This window comes from Artemia sp. Qi Xiang Cuo, chromosome 11 (assembly GCF_049724085.1).
Source record: "Artemia sp. Qi Xiang Cuo chromosome 11, ASM4972408v1, whole genome shotgun sequence".
Taxonomy (NCBI): domain Eukaryota; kingdom Metazoa; phylum Arthropoda; class Branchiopoda; order Anostraca; family Artemiidae; genus Artemia; species Artemia sp. Qi Xiang Cuo.
Window position 1 is genome coordinate 23,830,793 of NC_142804.1, and position 22,495 is coordinate 23,853,287.

At 37.3% G+C, this 22,495-nt stretch overlaps 1 protein-coding gene across 2 annotated transcripts in view; it reads right to left on the bottom strand.

Annotated features, from left to right (window-relative positions):
* The window catches only part of LOC148946780 (uncharacterized), a 308,282-nt gene that overhangs the window by 245,642 nt on the left and 40,145 nt on the right, over window positions 1–22,495 (bottom strand). For both annotated transcript variants that reach the window (XM_089096599.1, XM_089096600.1), the window contains exons 4-5: window positions 21,317–21,533; window positions 19,955–20,149 (exon numbers count right to left, since the gene is read on the bottom strand). In XM_089096599.1, coding sequence (XP_088952725.1) covers window positions 19,955–20,149; window positions 21,317–21,533 — 412 coding nt within the window. The remainder of the gene's footprint in view (window positions 1–19,954; window positions 20,150–21,316; window positions 21,534–22,495) is intronic.

Sequence of the window (22,495 nt, forward strand, 5' to 3'; positions counted from 1 at the left end):
ACAGTAGGAAATAAGTTTTTACGACGATATTCGATTACTCCTCCTCCTAGAAGACAATGTTTTTTTTTTATTGATTTTGAGTCAGTTTCTTTTTGGCAGTGAGACGGACAAAATCGAAAAAAATGTATTAAAAATGTTGAACTATGTATATATACATTGGGTAGCTGGTCATCTTGTGAGAACTGTACTACAGTTGATGACTATAATGAAAAGTGTAGATTATGCAATCCGTGTAAACTACATAAAGGATATGCTATACAAATTAAGGACTGTAATACCTGTCTTGAAGTTTTTGTGACTCTCATACTAATGGATATCTATGCTCGAATTGTCATTATGATAAGTGTGACCAGTGGGAAAATACTTACCCTGGTATGATTGAAAAAAACCCTAAACGTGACTTCAGTATATTTCTACGGGATTGGTATCGTCGTAGATTTAAATTGTATTGTGAAGAAGAATTTGGAGCACGTTTCAATTGTACAAAAATGAAGAGAGTATGGTGCGTCATCGTTGTGAGGACAATGCAAGTAATGATTATAAACCTTATGATTTTTATTTGGCAGATAGATAGTGATTCTTCATAAGAAAATATTGTTTGCGACATTACTCCATATAATCAGATAGAACAAAGTGAATTTTTCAATATGAATCGTAATAGTATCATTGACTTCACAAGAAAATTTAATAAAAATTAAGTTGCAATATATTGTGGAAAATGTGACCCTGACTTTGCATGCCAGGATCATTACAAGTTTAATCCCAATGATTTGTCACCACTAATCGTTGTAGACGACCACGACTATGGTTACGACAGTCTAAATAACTATGAGGAAGAAGAAATCTAAAAAAATGAAGGCAATATACTTTTTATAGTGCATATATATTTTATTAATAAACAAATTCACATACATTTTTAAAACACTTTATTCTTAGGGCAATGAAATCAATACTGTACAGGTCTGAGAGGGTATTTTCTACTAGAAAGTCATTCAAACTAGGACTGAATACATAAATGTTGAGAAATTCACTGAAAGTATAATCACGACATCAAAAAATGAAATAAAGTAATGCATGAAAACCACAGCTTTTGGTTGATAAATCTTGTACTCGCGTCCGATTTTGAATAATTGTCTTTCCACTTCCTTCAAGGTAGTTTTTATGTGTGGTGTGTAGAATGCATATGGTAGACCAAGAGGATCAAAAAATTCAATATTCTTCGCTGTGTGATAGATGCATAGCCAATGACCCGTCTGCACAGTCGATGGACTACTATTAACAATAATAATTGTTTTGGTAACAGTATGAATATAATCAAGGAAATCTGAGGGTATACAATAGTATTTGTATTTGGACATAAAAGGATCCATGTTAAATACATCGATTATTTGACTGGTGTTCATGGTGCCAAGTCTAAAAGAACACTACCATCGGGGGTAATTTCCCAATAGGTTTCAAATTGATTGAGTGAGATTAATGTTACACTCTCTGTCAATGGTTTGTCAAAGGTACACTCTAAATGTACAGTACCCGTTCGGACAATACTCATATCTTGAGTATCAGACAAGTCCAAAACAATGATACCATGACTTTTTGTAAACATTCAATCGGTAATACCATTTTCATATAGTTGAGAATATCGATCTAGGGATTGCATTGTGAACTCATATAGGGTCCTATAGGATTTATCAAAAGATAAATTGTAGAGAGGAATTCCATTTACTTTACATACAAGAGAGGAAAGTCCAAACAATTCAAATTCATGTGGCGAACTTGTCCACGATCCTATGGCACTGGCACTTTTTAAAATAGCCAAGGCAAGTTACGAAGGAAATTCACCATTGATAAATGAAGAATCGGTGTGGGTACTTGATCCAGTGGCAATACGATGTTGCTTGGCGATTGTGTGAGGAACGAGCAGTTTGATATTATTCCCTGAGGCTCTTAGTTTTGCAATTGTCAAAAGCAACAAAACTCATAACCTGTTGTTTTCGCACATAAAGTATTGCCGAAGTGAGATTGACATTAGCATCGGGTGCTGCATCAAGTGTTTTTCTCAATATGAAATTGGACGGTGCAAGTTGTAACTTTATATCAATTTTAACATTGGGGGGCATCCATTGGGATATATTAAATATTTCATGATTGAGTCTAACAACTAAATGATACTCCTTGCTCACTGCCCAAGTGAGTTCACCGTCAGTATGAACATTTTATCTATAGTCATAGCCAATTGGCAGACCTCTCAATTTATTATAGGCCATTGGAGTCATCAACATAAATTGTATGTAACTAGCATAGTTTGATAGATTGTTGCTACTGCTCACTAATGTTCCATTTATGTAGACACATATTTGTTTAAATAAATTGTGTAGTATACCATTTTCATAGGATAGTCCATCGACGTTGGAAGGAGCTGATTTGTCAGACTTTTTCCTCACCACAACTTTTAAATCAATAAATGTGGATGATAAATCTATGAAGTAGCCTTCATTGGAATAAATTTGAAAATGTATGTTTTCAGAGAGTGGTTGCTGTGGATACAATTGTTCATAGTACCCGTGTTTTACACTGACAAACACTGACTTTCTGCATTGAAAAGATTTAGAGATGTGGTGACAGTAGGACTAGATTCCTTGTGGGTAGATATGCCATCTAGGAAAAGAAATGCCTTTTCGATCTAACAATTTTTCTTCTTGGTTTCTTTTTCTTATTCTTACTTTTCTTTGACAAGAGTAATGATTTCTTTCACTTCTGACCTGAGTAGAGACTGATGAGTGAAGAGATGTTTCTCCTCCTTTTAAAAACTTTTCCACTTTGTTTCAATCGCTCGCCAAGGGATCGTGCACTGGACGTGAGATTTTTTGAAACACTTTCTTTAAAATCTTTACCATCCCCTCATTCGTGTAGCGCAGAGGATACCAAATCCGCGGCAACCGGCGCAATATATTTTTTAGCCAGTGGTGTTGCAGAGCGAAACAGCTTAGCTAACCAACTGCCAAGACCATAGCCCGACATTGACGAACGGCCTTTATAATAGTCCATTCCGTGACCCAATTGTCGTGGTTGGAGCGCAGTAACACAGCAATCAATATCAGGGCTTACAAATATATTTTTTTTATTAGCCATTTTGTTGTTCCCGAATGGGTCGAAAATCACAGGTAATCACGGCCAAACCTTTTGTTATTGCTAAAGGATCACCTAATTCACTTCTTACTGTTAACTGACAGAGTTCCAAATACGAAGTGTTTACAGGAACATACTGAAGATGCTTTATCTTATAGTGATGAACATGTTCATGGGTTGTTTTTCGGTCAAGAACACGTAGGAGGGGGACATTTGAATTACCAACTCTCGATGTTTCCACAAAGGATGCATAGAGAAATATGCAATAGTTCGAGGCGAGATCAGGTGGATAATCAGCAAAAATAACTTGATCCATCCCGCTAATAGTACCAGCGTTTTTCCCATTGATCATATTCTGTTTAAAGCCAAGAACATCTCTCAGATTATCATTGAGATGAATCATTTCAGTGTCAACTGGTGAGTTAAGGTAAATTCTACCGTGTTTCATTGGATAATAAAAACAGAAGGTAGCATTCCTGCGACATAAGATTTTTCTATTGATTGCACGACACAAATCCGTCATAGTACCATATTCTTTATATCTCAATGTAATATCCAGATATTCACTAGATTTAAGTGCTTCAACCCATTCATACTCGAGAAAGAGTGACCAGTCGAATGGTATAACTTTTATCCCATACACACGATCCTTTCTCAGAATATCATAGGTATTTTTGAGAATGCAGTCGACAAGAGCCACTTCATACTTTTCATCATCGAATTTGATGGCGGTGGAGAGTTTCGTCCAAAAGTCACTAGTTTTATTCAAATCATTGTATAGAGGGTCGGAGACATTGGACATAAACGTTACATAAAAATCATTGGGCATTGTCAATATCTTCAACACTGATCCAAGGATAAAAATCAGAGTTGTATCCTAGCCAACGAAAAAGCAACTGTTTCATGCCCCTGTGAGTACGAGTCTTTAATATCTTTTCAATCTGATAGATACCGGTGTTTTTAACTTTTTGTAATTCATAATCATAAAAGCCGCCAAGAATCTCATCATCTTTCATGTTACGTAGACGATACATAATGGGTGTAGTGTCCAAGAGTTTGGAGACTTAAAAAGTTCAGCAGACTACAAGTAATTACCCTTTTAAAAAACAATAATAGTTCGATTGATCCGAACAGTATCAACAACATTGAATGTTTTCTTTGTCTTCTCATTACCACCACCACCATCAACACTGGAATACTGTTTAAGAAAAGTGTCAAATGTATTGACATCATGATGAACTTCTGTTGGGGTTGAGTTGGACAGGGATCGATGTGGACGTTGATTATAAATCAACATGATTTTATTCCAATCATGAATAAAAGCAGCAGTATTTTTTTTAAAGTGCAATATCTAGAAATTAAAAGTCGAATAGTTCTTATCAACCATTCGGCAAATGCTGCCTTTATTGGACTATGACTATGATAGAGGATTGTATTATATTTCAGTAGAACCTTCTTTGCATGGGGATTAACAAATTCACTACACCGATCCGTTTGAATCTTCTTATAGCAAACCTGTTCAAGGATGATTTCAAGAGCTTTAGCAACTTCATCGCCGCTCTTTGACCGTAGTGGAACGGCATATGCATAGCGACTAAATACACTGATTGTAAGTAGAATGTACTTGTATGGATGATTGTGACGTCGTTGAATCTCATCCAGAGTCAAAAGATCTGCTTGTGGTATTTGTAATGGGAAAAAGGTTTGAGTTTTTCGATAGTGATTACCATGAACTCTACGATTACGATGTAGAGTGTAACTTGATTCATTCTGTAGATACTCTGCCGCCCGATTCTTCTCAAGTCCAGTGACTTGAGAAAGTGTGGTGGGTGAACTGAAACTTACCACTGCACCAATATTCTCATAAACATGTTTCAATGCTTCATCCATTTTGAACGTAAACACGTAGTGAAGTGTCCACTGCCCATTTGTATACTAACAGGTAATGGTGAGGGGGATGTAGTGATATTAAGACGTCTTCGCTTGACTTCCCCACTCATAACTCTTGTCAAATTTTCCACTTGGCGTGCTAGTATTTTTCGAAAATGATTTAAAAACATCTTTCGATATTTGACTAAATTCCATTAATCGTTTTAAACTGTTTTTATTGGCAATAAGGCTTTTGGGAAAGTTTGATGAGTTTAAAATTGTATGCAGGTGACTGTCAAATGATACAAGTCTTTTACGATTCGTAACCAAATCTGATAATAAATCAAGTAGAATATAGGTCTTACCATGGATTACAACTTGATTCCCATTAGCATCAATTTGAACATGTTCACTGTCATTGAAATATGTCAAGAGTCTTTTACACTGTTCACGATAGGAATGTGGCATTAGATCTGCAACACTTGTCATAATTTTAGACAAATCTTCTTCTTCTTTTGGTATTATCGTTGTTGATGATGATGATGATGATGATGATGGAGTCATTTCCTTATTGTGATCAATGACATTTACTTTGAGGGGTCTCTCAAGATAGGGCTTGTGTTTGTCCACTCGTCGAAGTGCATTTTGAAACAGAATTAATTTTTCATTGTCAGCAATTATCTTATTGTTTATGATTTTATTGAGATTGTCCTCTAAAAATTCCATTGACGAAAGAGTTAGTTTAATTGGAGTAGATATATAGGGTTTGGCCATTCTCGCTCTATAGAAAACTATTTACAGGTCCATCAATAATTGGCAGTAAAAGTGTAAAAAATTTACCACCCGCCTGAAGCAGTTGTTTTCATTTAAAATGGTTTCCTTTATTTCTGCTGTCTGCTGATGCTAGGGAGGATATAATGGGACGATTTCGCCTTGTCTGTTGCTTAACACCTTCAGTCTGTTGAGAATTGCCTTCAGTTAAATTTAAGTATAGTTCTGATATTAAATTAAGAAATTCTCTTTCGATACCATGTTTGAATGTGACCTTTTCAAGTCGTTGATTTGAATTACCTAGGACGTTGAATAAAAGTCGATGTTCCTGTAGTTTCTTCAGTATCATGATCGCAGATAACGAGCTTTTTTACTGTTCACTGGCAGATATACAATAATTTTATTGTCAAAAATGTCGGTGAATACACGCAGATCCTCTGGTGTATTCTAATTCAGGTCCAATAGAATATATTCGTGGGGTTTGTTGGTAGCCTGATTATAGGCCGACAGTAGGAATTTTGGTTCACCCGGATACACCTGTCTGTTTAACTTTATGAGGGAACTGGAATCACAAACAACCCTGTAGATGATATAGTAGGTGCGCTTCAAAGCAAGTGTTCTCATACACTTGCTCTGCTGAAACAGATTGTGTTGACATAGGGTTACGGAGATCCGTTGATGATGAGATCGGACAGTGAACAATTGTATCATCTCCTAAGACCATTCTTCAATGGACTCAGTCAGATCGTCAATAATCAACCAAGAGTTTGATTCAATACTGTTGAAAATGTCAAGTCCATGTATGAATTTTGTGTCTGGGGCAATAGTTTTTATTCTATCATAGGATTCTTGCCAAACACTGCAGCAATAGTAAATTTTAGTTGGATTTCCTACAAACATTTTATCACGATTTTGAATTATTTTTGTTAAAAGTGTCGTTTTGCCGGACATTGATGGTCCGCAAAGAAACGATTTAAATGGAGCTTTAAATTGATACATAGCTTGCATCGATGTCAAAACACAACTGACTGTACATTGCATCATTTCCTTCAATAAATAATAATAGTACTTTCCCTAATCAGATTCGATAAGAACAAGAAAACGTTTTTTAAGAATGATACATGTTTGTTATTTACAGAATAAAAACATCACTACAAAAAAATACTACATGTTTGATTAATATACACACAAATAAAAAAAAAACATGAAAAAGGCACTATCACATAATAAATTCAAAACAAGATACTAAAAAAAGCACTTATGACAATTAAAAGAGGTCAGCCCAACACCCCCCCACCCCGGAAGGGCGCGGTGGCCACTGGCGGCTGCCGGCTAAAGGCAGGTACCCTTGGTACTATACTATTTTCCACACAGTTTCTATATACATTCATGTCGAAATTCTTATTCATGTAGTGTCTAGGCATCCTTTTGCAGACTTTTTTGATTACCTCGTTGTGTGTTTGCCTACAGTACACCTTCGGACCTGCAAGCACACCATTGGAAATCAAGTCACTTCCCGTCTCTGATTTTAACAATTATAACTGATTTGGGACCTGACGCTTAACTAGCTCCGGGTAAATGGACTCGTCTCAATTGGTAAAGTTCATTCGAGAGCTAATGCGTGCGCCTTTTTCCAAATATTCCAATAAATTCGCGGTTCTAACTTTTAGCAAAAGTGAATCGGTATCCTCATAATATACTTGAACTTCTCCCTCCCCCGGCCATTGGCGCCTACACACATCTTAAAAGAATGACAACATGAGTTTTTTTGATATTTCGGTTATTGCACTGCCAGCTGCAATATTTTTATTTAGAATTACATTTCTTTTTTTCTATTTATGAGGATCATATTCGAGTCTATGATGGCTAATGATATGAAGTTTCGATCGGCAAAGATTCGAGCACATTATTTTGGGTCAATCACAACGTCACAGCGACTCCGATTACGTACGGTCTCACACGTTCTACCGAAGGCTGAGTTCAAAATGAGTTTAAAGATTTCCTTTTCAATCTTCGTTTTCACTTCGGAACGCTTACGGACAAAAGTGTCAACAAACTTTTTCAAATAAGGTTTTTGGTCAAATTGGAGAGCTCTACCTACCCTTGTGACGTTGAAACCGTTGGCTACCATCCACCGCAAAAGAACGTGATGTACAACGATATTCTCTTTCGGATGAAGGTCAGCGATAAGTTTTCGTTTTGAAGGTGTCCAGTGCACACAACCATCCTCTACCTTAGAAATATTGTATGGACTCAAAGAGTCCCTAGTCACCGCTCTGTTTATGCACGGGAAAACAAAATCCTTCACCGAGTCATTATGCTCCACGGGCATTTCACGATCGATTTAAAAAAACCATCCCTGCGGTCCATTCTCCTCAACGTTGGCAGTGTTGCTGAAATCTGGAGAACGAGGATCGTTAAGCCATTTACAATTTCCACACGGCAAAGAGTAGTGAAACATTGCTGACGGATAGAGGGAGTTCATATCTAAGAAAACTGCATCCGACTTTACACCGGTGTCTTGTCCAGTCGGATCAGTTTCAAGGATACGATCTCGATGAAAAACATACCCTCCTCTCATTGATCTCTTTACCAATAGATGCTGATCCCCGTCGTTGATCAAGCCTATTTCTTCTTTGCTTATTTTTAGAACTAAATCCATCGCCAGATAAGGAGCTGAAAAATAATACCCAAAATCCAACCCAAATTCCCTATAGATTTTATCCGTGTTCTTACACACAATATCCAGCAACGTCAATACATCACTTGCCAGGTACAATCTACAAAAATCCCAGCCATTTTTACACCCTCCCTTAGCCCAAACCCTCTTGGCAAATTCATAGTCGACAGTTGTGCATTAACGCTCGTAAAGTGAATCGTAAAACGAGGCGATGGACGTCAATTGTTCCTCAGAAAGCCTCGCGGTGGAGTTTTAGTTGTCATATGGGTATTTGCCCTTACAAGCTAATAAATTATACATTTCACCGTCTGGAAATTGTTGTTCAAGGAGATTTTACTTAAGGAGGGGGAAAATATTAAAATCGTTACTTTTCTATACTTCAATGAGCTGGCTTAGATATTTGGGGATGAATCGAAAGGAGTCTAAAAAAGATCTTATTCATGCACAATTTATTGTTATCTATTATTTGCCATTTGAATTCTAAGAGCAGCAGCTTTCAGACGACTTGGGTATGATATTATAAGAAAAAGAACCATCTACCCATGCGCCATCTACAACTCCACCTCGTTGCAATCGTGCCAACGCCGGTAAAATAAATTTCAGGTCATAGCTGGAATTGTGTATATATACAGGTAGAAACAATTCTTGACTAACGTTTAAATTACATTATTGATGGGCCCCTCCACGAAAATTGCTCAATCCCGATACAATCGAGTTGCCCAAATGATCGTGGTCGCGGACCATCCTTTTACCTCTTTTCCCCTTACCCCCTTTCCCTCTTTCCCATTACCCTCAACAAATTCCCCCTTACAAACCCAACACATTTTTTCAGTTTTAATGACCAACTCGTCCTCTGGTGATAGAGTCGTTGGATAGGATGTATTTCGCAGCCGTTATATCGATTTATTTGCTGTTTTAATGAGTGCTGTCACGGCTGAGAGCCTACAATCCTCACCACCCAATCTCTCAACTACCTCTACCAATTGCATGGAATTACACGAGTCTCTTTGTGCGTGAGCATAAGAGACTGCAATGACCTCATCTTTTTTAACAAGCTTTGAATTCAATGGATCATACACATCTGTGAGAGTGACTTCGCAGTCTAAGGCCACCTTGTCACTCTGTTGGAGTGAATTTTAAAAGTTTTTAAATCCCAAGTTGGCCCTGTCACCGCTAACCGTTTGCACAGATTGACATCCGTGACGCTTGTACTGCTTCATATGATTGTTTAACTTACTTTCTGTCCTGAATCTAGAAAGGAATGTTGGACAATAATGGCATTCCCACCTCCCCTTTTTATCCTCACTTAAAACCAGACTTATTTTTGGTATTGGAAAAAAATGTCCAATTGAATCGGGATCACTGGCTGGCTTGTAAAGAAGCCAAACACAATGTTCCATTGATTCAATGGACGGAGCCCTCACTGGAAATATAACCCCTTATTTGCGCTCACCCCCCTCAAATTCTGTTTCATATTGTAGCACAGTAACACCAATTTTTAAATGTTCTTTAGCCCGCTCAATAATAGTTATCCCATTAAGTGTTACTGGATATTGATCATTTAAACAATTAAAATCTACTTTAGGCAAATTTGGACTCCCATTAACTGCACAATCGTCCAACAGGGTCATAGTAGCATACCGTTGCAGAGGCTTGTGAGCTGCCACAAGAAATGCATATTTGAAGCATTGAAGCCCTGTATCGAAATTGAAGCGTTGTACACCTTTACACCCTTTAAATCTTCATTATATTCTGCACCCACCACTCCACTCCCATCTCTTAATATAAAATTCTTTTTAAATTTACCCACATTAATATCCAAACTCCCAATAAATAAAACCACCGACCCACTACCCAACTCAGTATAATTATCCAATTTTGTTACTATATTATCAACCCATTCCATAAAAACACCATCAAAATTATTCAGGTCCAGATGAAGTGGTAGCATTTCAGTACGTAAATAACGCTCATACACCCCATCCGCCTTTTCATTTAAACAAATTATTTTTTGTGCGATGGAAGCCTTAATGCCATACATCCCACCCCCTTCCCGAATCTTTCTTTCAAAAAAGGGCTCGAATTTTGCTCATATAGGAATGCATTATGTCTCCCGAATCCGTTATAATGCTACCTGATGTTAGTGAATTAAATGGATCCCCAAATTCAGGCCTATAAACAAATACAATGTGCAAGGCAGAGTCAACTAAATTAAAATTGGGCATGACAGGGGGCGTTACGGGGATTTCATGTCCTCCACCAATTTGCTCAATGATGGGGATGTTGCGTGGTGTGAAATCCCCCAACTCACTCAACAAACCCTCGAGTGTATCAGGACTGAGACGATCAGCCCATTCGAGGGTAGCTGGTTGAGCTCTACCCCCTGTAGATGTACTTGGTACATTAATGTAACTATCACCTATATTCGGAGGAAGCATACTACTATTAAAAACGGGCATGATAGGTGGTGGTACGGGGATATCATATCCTGCACTATTTTGTTTACTGGTGGGGATATTGCGTTGTGTGGAATCCCCAAACTCACTCAACAAACCCTCGAGAGTATCAGGACTGAGAATACTACTACTACTACTACTACGACTACAATTATCACCAAACCCATCACTTAACAAATTTGTAATCCATTCCGGCGATTCAACATTGAGATTATCTTCGAATTGTGTTGGTGGTGGGAGTTTCTGTACATTTATCTAAAAAATGAATGTGAAGTTATTTTTTCTTTTACCGGAAAAGAATATTTAGATTGTCTCCGTGTGTGTGTGTGTGTGTGTGTGTGTGTGTGTGTGTGTGTGTGTGTATGTATGTATATATATATATATATATATATATATATATATATATATATATATATATATATATATATATATATATATATATATGTTATGTGTGTGTGTGTGTGTGTTTAATATGATTCTTCGAGTATAATCTGGTATAAGAAAGAGAAATCATGCCATATTTTTTTTTATATGGTGATGTGACACTTCAATTAAGCTGAAAAAAATTTCAGTGTTTAATGACCCAAATCTGTAGAACCGCTACCCTTTTATTGCTTTTTTTTAATTTTTAATTCATGCTAGATCCTAACATTGACATTGAGTTTTTTTTTGTTTTTTTTTATAAAACCCACAGTGGGATAGAAATATACAGAGATAAGAGAGAGAGAAGATACAATTTTTCTTACGTAATCACGGAGAGAGGCGTTTGATTCCATGACTACACCAGCTTCTCGAATTGGAGCTATAGCTTGCATGTTGGGTGTGACAGTTGACCAGTTGACAGTTGGCTGGTGTATGATGGGTCCGGATGATTTTGGCATCTTGTTGTGGATGTTGGATGTGGTAGTTGACCAGTTGACTGTTGGCTGGCTTATGATGGGTCCGGTTGGTTGTGACATATTGTTGTGGATGTTGGATGTGGCAGCTGGACAGTTGGCTATTGGGTGGTTTACGGTGGATTTTGATGAACTTAATGGTTTCGACCTACGACCATATTGTGTAACATGTGGTCTGTTTGAAATGACCACTGGATTCGCTTCGCCCCTCCTTGTCTTCTTAACGGGTAAGGGGAGTTCTGGGAAATCCTAAAAAAAATAGTTTGTTTTTCATGAAAAAAAATCTTGAAAGAGAACCATCAGTCCTCATCAATAGTATGCACAAGAATATGTTTAAAAACTAAATCAAAAGTGTCATTCTATTTTTTCTGATATGATTTGGGGAGGGGGGTGGAGGGAGGAAGGAGGGGGGATGTTGTAGGGATGGGTGAGGGGGGTAAATTGTTGTGGCATAGTGGGGGATGGGGAACTTAGGTCCAGAATCATAAGAAGTATGATTTGCCTCATGTACTAGGCCCGCAAGTCATTTAAATGCAGTGTTTACATATTTTTTTTGTTTTGATATTGCTCTTTACCAACCTCTGAAGATCCAGATTCAAAAATATTTAACAATTCGTTAACTATAATGAGGTCTGTATGAACCACCCGATAAATTATATTAGAACTAATTTCTTTACCCACTAAGAATATAAATGAATAACTTACTTCTTGCGTGTAGCCTTCATCAATGTTCCTTTTGTTAGAATGCAAGCTTGTCTTTCAAATGCCAATTTTGAACTAAGAAAATAACTCATTGTCAGAGTTTTTATACCCGTGTTCGAGGTCAAACATAAAAAAAAACACGCCTAAATTAATTGCTTAACAGACTGAATTTCATAGCCATTCACTTCATTCAACAACACCATGAAAACATCCTTCGATGTATGCATGATATGTCATAAAAAAACCACGCCTAACGCATTGCCATAGAATTTCGTAACATCCAAGTTCGTTTACCCATACCATGACTCTATCGGAAACATGGAATATAATATCAAAATCACTGTTTCTTGAACAGCACGAATTTTTATGGTAGACTGATTCTGATTACAACTTAAAAAACCAACCACAGATATGACTTTATAGACATGGTGATTTTTTTATGATACATGTTAATGCCCTGTTGGAATGACTATCCCATTGACTAGTATGAGTACTGTCCGCCTGTATATATTAATATAAAAAAGGGTACTGGCCGCTTGAAACTGTTATAGCTACATGGGGGGGGGGTCACCCCACCTGAAACTGTTATTGCTATATGGGGGGACAACCCTCCTGTAAGCATTGTAGCTATATGGGGGGACACCCCTCCTGTAAGCATTGTAGCTATATGGGGGGACCCTCTGCTTGTAAGAATTGTAGCTATATGGTGGGACTCCCCTCCTGTAAGCATTGTAGCTATATGGGGGGACACCCCTCCTGTAAGCATTTTAGCTATATGAGGGGACACCCCTCCTGTAAGCATTGTACCTATATGGGTAGACACCCCTCCTGTAAACATTGTAGCTATACGGGGGGACAATCTGCTTGTAAGCATTGTAGCTATATGGGGGGGGGGACACTCTGCTTGCAAGCATTGTAACTATATGGGGGAACACCCCTCCTGTAAGCATTGTAGCTATATGGGTGGACACCCCTCCTGTAAGCATTGTAGCTATATGGGGGACCCGCTGCTTGTAAGCATTGTAGCTATATGGGGGGCACCCCTCCTGTAAGCATTGTAGCTATATGGGGGGACACCCCTCCCGTAAGCATTGTAGCTATATGGGGGGACACTCTGCTACCTTATATTATAGCTACACTACTCCTACCAGGCATTATAAAATTCAACAAATTTCCCCCCAAAAAATAATCCTTAAATTCTTTTTAAACTGAGGTACGTGTTCCACCACCCTAATGCTCAATGGTAGCTGATTCCATACAGATAGACCCAGGTTTTCATTGAAAATGGAGACCTGGTACCACGACGCAAATCAACAACTATATGATCTTTTTTGCCTAGTTCCATAATTATGCAGGTCACTATGGTAAGAACTCTTAAAAAACATGTGGGGTTAAAGCATTCGGGTTGGGGAGAACAAGGAAAAATGTGAAAAGTAGAAATTGTAGGTAAAAGAAAACATAGGAAAAATCAGGAGATTCGAGCTTCCATCACTAGGCCGAGATACTTCGCTAGCTCTAAATCATCAGGCACTGTATTTATACTTGTTTGGTCTATATACTTGATATGATTATTTTCTGTAGTTAAGTTGTTCTTTAGCACTTAAATACATAATCAGACCGACCACTGATATTTCAGCAGCCTATTTTCTAGCCTGTTTCTTCCAATAAAGTTGCTACCAAACGTTGAAGTTTTCATGGGATCGTCCAACATTTTTTCTGACAGGCAAAACTGCTGTAGCTACTGAGCGGTTTTTATTCTCTTAGTATTATCATCTGTTTTCAAAAATCCTATAATTTTATCTATTTGTTTATTTTGATTTATTTTTTTTTGTAAAACTTCTATATAAACTGACTCAAAACAAGATTTCAGTGGCCAAAATACCAGTGGTTGTCCTGATAGTATTTTCATATTCTTTTGTTCATCTTAGTAATTTTATTAGTCTCATTTACTGAATTTTAATAATCACGATTTTTCTGACTCATTTTGTTTTGCCGAGTCACTGTAAAGTCCCAAGTGTGCTCTCTTCTTCTCTATCCTTCTCTATCAGTCCTTTTCTTCTTCTTCTCTCTCTCATGTCTCTCCTTTTTTTCTCGCCAAGTAATTACCTCTAAAACATAATAGTCCTATTGTAGTGTTGGCCGAGAATGGTGGCCAGCGTTTGACTTACTTTGACTTACTAATAGTCCTATTGTAGTGTTGGCCGAGAATGGTGGCCAGCGTTTACCCCCCCCCCGGAAAATACTCCCTCCCCCCTTTGAAAATACCGCTCCATGGAAAATAACCCCTTAAAAATACCTCCCCGGTGAAAATACCCCCCCCCCCGAAAAACACCCAACCGGAAAAACACCCCCGTCCCCGCCGCAGAAAATGCCCCCCCCTCCCTTTTGAAAATAAGGCTTTCCAAATTTGAGAATTTTATTTGCGCTTTATGTTTTTTTTTATTTCCGTAGGGGGAAAAAATTTATGTATTTGTGTATTATGCGCCACTGACTCAAGTTTACGCCGTGTAAAATTCGATAACACACCGTTTTTTTGGTTACTTTAGAAATAAATTTGCGCTATAGATTTGCACATTAGGGGGGGGGGGGGTAAAGTATAGCGGGTCTGCATGCAAAGTGTGTTTGTACAATTATTCTGCATACTAGATAGATAGATAAATAAGTGTATTTTAAAGCCAAACATACGGCCATGAACACAGTAAAATAACACTAATGAAAGGCACAAATAACATAAACTTTGATCAGCGATCATCATAAAACACTTAAATGAAACACTATATTAACCTAATAATAGTATTTAATACTTGGAAAAACGGTCATTGAAATACAAAATTAACACTTGGAAAAAACACTAAAATAAAACATTACATTTACGTTATACTGGGATTTTTTTTTGTAATTAACATAATTTCCAGATAGCTCGCTATTCTTCTGTAATTTTTAGTACAATTATTCCGCATATCATGGATTAAGAATTGTTTTCTGACTTCAAACTCTTCAAATACTTTACCCCCCCCCCCTTATGTGCAAATATATAGCCCAAATTATATATTTCCCGTATATTCTGTGTCTTTGTCTTCTCTCGCGCTAAGCTGAAAAAAAAAATAACGAAGAAACCGGTTTTGTTCTCGAGTTTTACACAGCGTAAACTTGAGTGAGTTGCCCATATCAAACAGTTCGTGGTAACGAACTGTAAGTAAGGAGCGACCCGGCTCAATAGTAACCGAAACTCTAGAAAACGGAATTTTGATGCCAATCGATACATCAAAGGAATCAGATTTTAATTCTAATTTCAAATATATAAGTTTCATCAAGTTTAATCTAACGTATCAAAAGTTACGCGCCTGAGAAAATTTGGCTGATTTTCAAAAAAGGGAGAAAGACCCCCTAAAAGTTATAGAACCTTAATGAAAATCACACCATCATATTCAGCATATGAGAGAGCCTTATTGTAGAGGTTTCAAGCTCCTATCTACAAAAATGTGGAATTTTCCATATTTTGCCAGAAGAAAGATCACGGGTGCGTGTTTATTTGTTTTTTTTTGTTTTTTTTGTTTTTTTTTTCAAGTGGTGATCGTATCCAACCAGTGGTCCAAGAATATCGTGGGAGGGCTCATTGGAACGGAAATTAAAAGTTCTAGTGTCCTTTTTAAGTATACAGTACAAACGTTTTCAGGGGAGATTTTTCCTGGTAAAGGGGGGGGGTCGGGCAGGGACGTACGCAGGGTGGGCCTCGGGGCCCGCCCCCGCCCCCGAAATCTCACAATTTTTTTCATTTTCCCATAATTTTCTGATTTTTTTCACAGAATAATGGGTTTGAAGGATTTGGCCCCCTCCCGAAACAAATTGGCCTCCCCCCGAAACAAGTTCCTGCGTACGTACCTGGGGTCGGGGGTTATGTAGGAGGATCTTTCCATGAAGGACATTTTCATGGGGGAAGGGACATTGCTATGAAGGGGACGCCGGACTTCCCAGCATTATTTAAAAAAAGATCAGAAATTAAATATAAAAAAAAAACAAGTTTTTCAACTGCAACAGCAGCAACATCAAAACTTTAAACGAACAGAAAATATTATACATATATGATTGGGTTCACCCCCTAGTCAATACCTCACTTTTTAAGCCAGAGATTTTTTAGTACTTTCATAAGAGCTATTTATTCTAATTAACGGCCTTTGTGATTAAGCGGTCATTTTTAAAGAATTGGAACAAAATTTAAACTTTCGCTTAAAGAGCAAGGTATTGACTAGGGGGCGAACCCCCTAATATATGTTTTAAAAATATATGAATATAGAAGTTCGGTACGTAAGTTAATTCGTAAGTTACGTATATTTATTACTAATAAAAACGTTCGTAAATAAAATGAAACAAGTTTCGAGAAAGACATTTAACCAAATAAAATTAAATTAATATGAAAATTTTGTTTTAATTATTCATGTAAGGTGAACCAAAATCAAAAACTACATTTATTCAAAAACATTAAAAAATTGAATTAAAAAAAACTAGTTTTTTTAACTGAAAGTAAGGAGCAACATTAAAACTTTAAACGAACAGAAAATTATTCCGTATATGAAAGGAACTGTCCCCTCCTCAGCGCCTTGCTCTTTACGCTTAAGTTTTATTTTGTTTAAAAAAAATACAGTTGTGAGAAAGTCAAACTTTAGCGTAAATAGCGAGGCGTTGAGGAGGGGACAGCCCGTTTCATATACGGAATAATTTCTGTTCATTTTAAGTTTTAATGTCGCTCCTTACTTTCAGTGAGAAAAACTTGTTTTTTTTATTTAATAATATAAAAGTACCAAAAACCCTTCCCTATACGGAAATAAAAAAATCAAACTCAAATAAATTCTAAAAATTGGAAAACCTTCTTTTCCACGGGGAAGGGGGGATATTTCTCGGGGAGTAGAGTATTTGGACAGTTTGAAGTCAGAAAACAATTCTTTCTAGGTATATGGCCACTAAGTTTTATTCGAGTTTGATTTTTTAATTTCCGTAGGGGGAAGGAGTTTTGGTACTTTACATTTTAAGAAAATACATTTTAAATGTCTTCACTTTTTTTACTTTAACAAATAAAGAAGTGTTAAGACTATAAGGAATAGATATCAGAACATGTATATCAAACTGACAATATTCTTTTTTTTTTTAAGTAAAGTGCAAATTATTTTCTGGTCTGAAGAAGACATGGGTGTTGTCAGCCATGGTGGCCGGCGTTTACCCCCCCCCCCCCCCGGTGTTTACCCCCCTCCCCCGGGAAATACCATCCGTGGAAAATACCTCCCCCCCCCCCGTGGAAAATACCCCCCGTCAAGAAAAAATACCCCCCGTGGAAAATAAGGCTTTCCAAATTTGAGAATTTTATTTTTATTAAAAATAACCCCCCCTCCTTCGGAAAGTAACCCCCGCGGAAAATATCCCTTCCTTGGAAAATACCCTCCTCCCCCCCCTGTGGAAAATAAGGTTTCTAAATTTGAAACTTTTATTTGAATATTTTTTTATAGTTGAAGTCAGAAAATAATTCTTTCTAGGTATATGGCCACTAAAAAGTTATGAAATTTTACGCTGGGTGAATTTGATAGAATTCATATACGAAATTTCTTTATATGTCTTGCTTTCCCTTTGCCGGTTTAATTATACGCGTGGGGATGTTAAGGGTAATTGTCCGGGGTAAATCTTCGCCAGGATTGAATTTTCCAGAGGATATTTTTTGGGGAGGGGTATTTTTCGTGGGGAGGGCATTTTTGGGGGGTCAAATAGCCCCCCCATTCACTCAATTCATTTATGTTATTTTACTGTGTTCTTGGCCGTATATTTGGCTTTAAAATACACTTATTTATCTATCTATCTAATATGCAGAATAATTGTACCAAACATATTTTGCATGCAGACCCGTTTTGCTTATCCCCCACCCCCAATGTGCATATATATAGCCCAAATTTACTTGGAAAGTAACGAAGAAACTAACAAAAAAACCGGCGTGTTTTCGAATTTTACACAGCATAAACTTGAAGTTAGTGGCGCATAATACACAAGTACCAAAATTCCATCCCCCTACGAAAATTAAAAAAATAAAACTCAAATAAAATTCTTAAATTTGGAAACCTTATTTTCTGCGGGGGTTATTTTTATTTTTTTTTTGGGGGGGGGGGTGTTTTCCGCGGGGGATATTTTCCTCGGGGGGGGGGTATCTTTCGGGGGGTATTTTCCGCGGGGGGGGGGGGTACTTTCCGCGGGGCGGTATTTTCCGGGGGGTATTTTCCTCGGGGGGGGGGGGGTATTCACCTAGAACCGTCAGCCATACTCCTTTTAGTCTTTGCTCGTTTTGAGTTTGACTAGGCTATCTATTGTAATTTCTGTTAGTTTTGGGTTTCATTTATTTGTTAATGATGATTGCAGGGGGGGGGGTAATCGCGGGGGGGGGGGGGGTAATCGCGGGGAGGGGGGGGGTAAACGCCTGGAACCCCGAGAATATGGGGTTCGACCGGTAAAGGATTTCTAGCTCACTGTCTCAGAGTTTGTGTAGACTATAAAATGTTGATTTACAAATATAATGCAGTTGGAACAGCAAATATTCACACAACGAGGATAGAATCTGAACTGAACTGAGTAGCCTTAACTTGTCACTTGTATACACTTAAACCTCAAAAGACAATTTGATTTTCAAATGTCAATACTCGACTTGTCTTTCATGAAATGTCAAAAATAAATTTAGTTTGCTAGAAAAGAGAAACCAGAACATAAACAGAATATGATACGAAAATATGTTAGGCAAAAGACATGCATATCAAAGTTTACATCGCTAAAAATACTGTGAGGGGCGTTCGCCCTTTCTCACCTTTACCTGAAACTTCCGATGAGCGGTAAAAATCCTATTCTGAGATAATAAGACAGTGTATTAACATTTACTATAGCTGATGCATAAAAGTATTTAAAAATGAACTAGAGCCAGCTAGCCCACGAAACCTGCTCCCAACGAAACCTCCTCTATAAAAACCTCCTGTGCCCTCCTCAACGCCTCGCTCTTTACGCTAAATTTTGACTTTCTCACAACTCTTTTTTTTAAACAATAAAAACTTTAGCGTAAAGAGCGAGGCGTTGAGGAGGGTACAGCCCCTTTCATATACGGAAGCGGGGGTTTGAGGGGCGGCAGCCCCCCAACTGCACCTTCTAATCCCTGTACGTTTTAAGGTTCGAACTTGTGACTCAGCCTCTTTAACTCTTTAGAAAACGTAGTTTTTTTCAAATAATCATTGATTTGAATCAAAACTGGAATCTTACAAATACGTCTACATATCTGAATCCAACTTGGAAAGGTTAATATAAATGTTCTATGTATCTACTAATTAATAAACATGACCGATCTGTCAAACTATTATAGTTATATTTAACTAACTTTAAATAAAACTATCTAATATAAAAAAAAACGTGAAATTATTTCTTAAATTCAGCAAACTTACCTTGGTGTCTTTGCGCTTGAAGAGGATATTTGAAATTTGAAGGTCTCCAAACAATATAGTTTGTAATGAATTTTCATCATCATTCGGTTTGATAGTCGTACAGATGTCTGTAGCATATGGAAGAAGAATGGTAAGCTTATCGGCGACATCTGACATTCCAAGATGGCGGATCAACTTAATACGGCTGGGGAGAACCTGAAATTTATAATTTGAATTTAAGTATAATCAATAGCGAACCTAAATGTAAATTTTTCAATTCCCTTTTTTTTCAACCAATTGACAACAATTTTCTCTGTTGCAAGGAAAAGTGCATACTGACTAGGAAACTCTATTAGTTTCCTCCGTTTGGGCACGATTTTCCGCGAGCAAAAATCACATATTCTGAGGAAAACATTGTGTAGAGATAGAATTGCCTTTCTAAAAATGAAATATTCAAGTCTTATTTCTCTGTACTGAGAACCTCTTCAATTTCCCATGGAGTTTGGCAACATAACTGATCAAGTACATTTCCTTTTGTCAGAGATACAGCAATGTTTTTGCACAATTAATCCCTATGCAACTGTATAGTAGCAAGGTAAAAAAAAAATTATTTACAAGATAAATCATTAATGGTAGCAAGGTGAATAAAAAAACGCTATGTGTTGCTAGGATATCAAAAAGACGTATCTGCAATATCTTGGAAACAGCTTGTGGGACCAAGTTGAAACTATCAGCGAGTATGGGGGTGGGGGGGGGGTCAAGTGTACCATGAATTTAAGCCTGAAAGGGGCAGGGTGAGGGAATGGTTTTGTCTCCATTCCACGTGACTGCCTTTGCTGAATCGAATGTATACTGTATTCACGGTTAACCAACGAGGCAAATCAAATTACACTTAGTGTTGTCACGCTGTAAAAATAGCATATATGCAATATACTCCTGACAGACATGGGGGGATCGAGTTAAAACTGAAATTCAAATTTTGTGTTTACTAGATGAGGGATGAGAGGACCAGAAATTTCTTGGCTTCGACCGCCAAAACGATTTTATACTAAAAGTTCCTCTTCAACTTAGAATTCAAAAAGTGAGGTTAATCAAAAGTCCTGAATAAGTGAGGTTACTACATTCATTCTGAATAAGTAAGGTTAATTAAAAGTCACTAAGTGTGCTCCGGTTATCATAATGGCGTGATGAGGACCGACTTGTTCTTCCAGGAGCGCTGGGCGTTGGATCAATTGGATATCAAATTTTGATTTAGGACAGAGGTCAGAAGGGGGGAGGTACAAAATTTTATAGAATTATTAAATGATTTATTATCAAATTTATTTATTAATTATATTTTTATTAAATTATTTTATTAAAATAAACACGATATAAAAAATTTACCTTCATTAGATCGTCCAAGTGGCCATCATCTCTTGTTGTGAGCCATTCTTGTTCCTTAGGGAGGATTTTTTCAGTCCTAATATAAGCTGAAGCAGCTGCATGATAAACAGCAATGGCGTTAACGATCTGTTCGATATTTTGATTGGTTGATTCAGCATCTCCTTCCAATGTTTTCAAATCGTTTAATACAACACAGGCTTCCTCGGGTTGTTCGTTTCTACCAAAGGATAAAATTTTTCAGATTACTTTCTATCAAGTTTCCCATTTCAAAAAGTGAGACAAGCCATAAAAAAATTGCGGAATCTATTTTCATACGCAACAGGAAAAAGCCACCCAAATACAAACATTAAAATGAAATATTTTAGCTGTTTCATATAGTTACTCAATGTCAGTTATATCCTGTTTAATGCTCAAAATGGCAGCAAATACGTTCATACCGTCTTAAAAAGTATGAAATTTTGAATCGTGTCAAATCCATCAACAGCAGTATAAAAGACAAAGTTAGAGGTTATGCTACTCCTATTAGAGTCCCAACCAATTTATGTACCTATAGTTAATATTTGAAATTGGAAACGCTTCGTTCAGAAATCAGTTTGACCTAGATAAAAGAAGCTTCATTTCTGCGTTTCAATTCTAACTTACAAATCTCAGCTTACGTCTTGTGGAAAAATTTCCAAGATTCTTTGCTTTAACTTCTATAAATAAACATGGAGAATGTATCATCAGCTCATTGTCGAATGAACCAGCCAAAAGCAATACTCACTTCTCGGCTTTTGATACCTCCCTAAACTCACTTCTTTTGACAGCTGGGATCTTTGGTCTTGCGAGGCCCTCACTTTATTCACACCTTTATTATATGCAAGTATATAGAGATGTTGCAAAGGCAGATTTTATGTACAATTAAAACTTTTATTGTTTTGTGCATCTGTTTTGTACAGATGTACACAACAAAAGAAGTTATTATTTCGTAGGCCTCTAGGCTAGCAAAATGCCCGATTTTCCTCCGATTTCCTCGTTTTCCTCCACTAGCTTTACTCGCTAGAGTCAACAGCTTTGGCCTTCGATCCTCAGAAGCGGCCTCCAGTTCCTCCGGCCTTCAGTGCCTGAGACTCAGGCCTTCGTCTCTCGCACATCATTATAAAAATATGTATTAATGTTTTTTTTCGGGGGGGGGGGGGT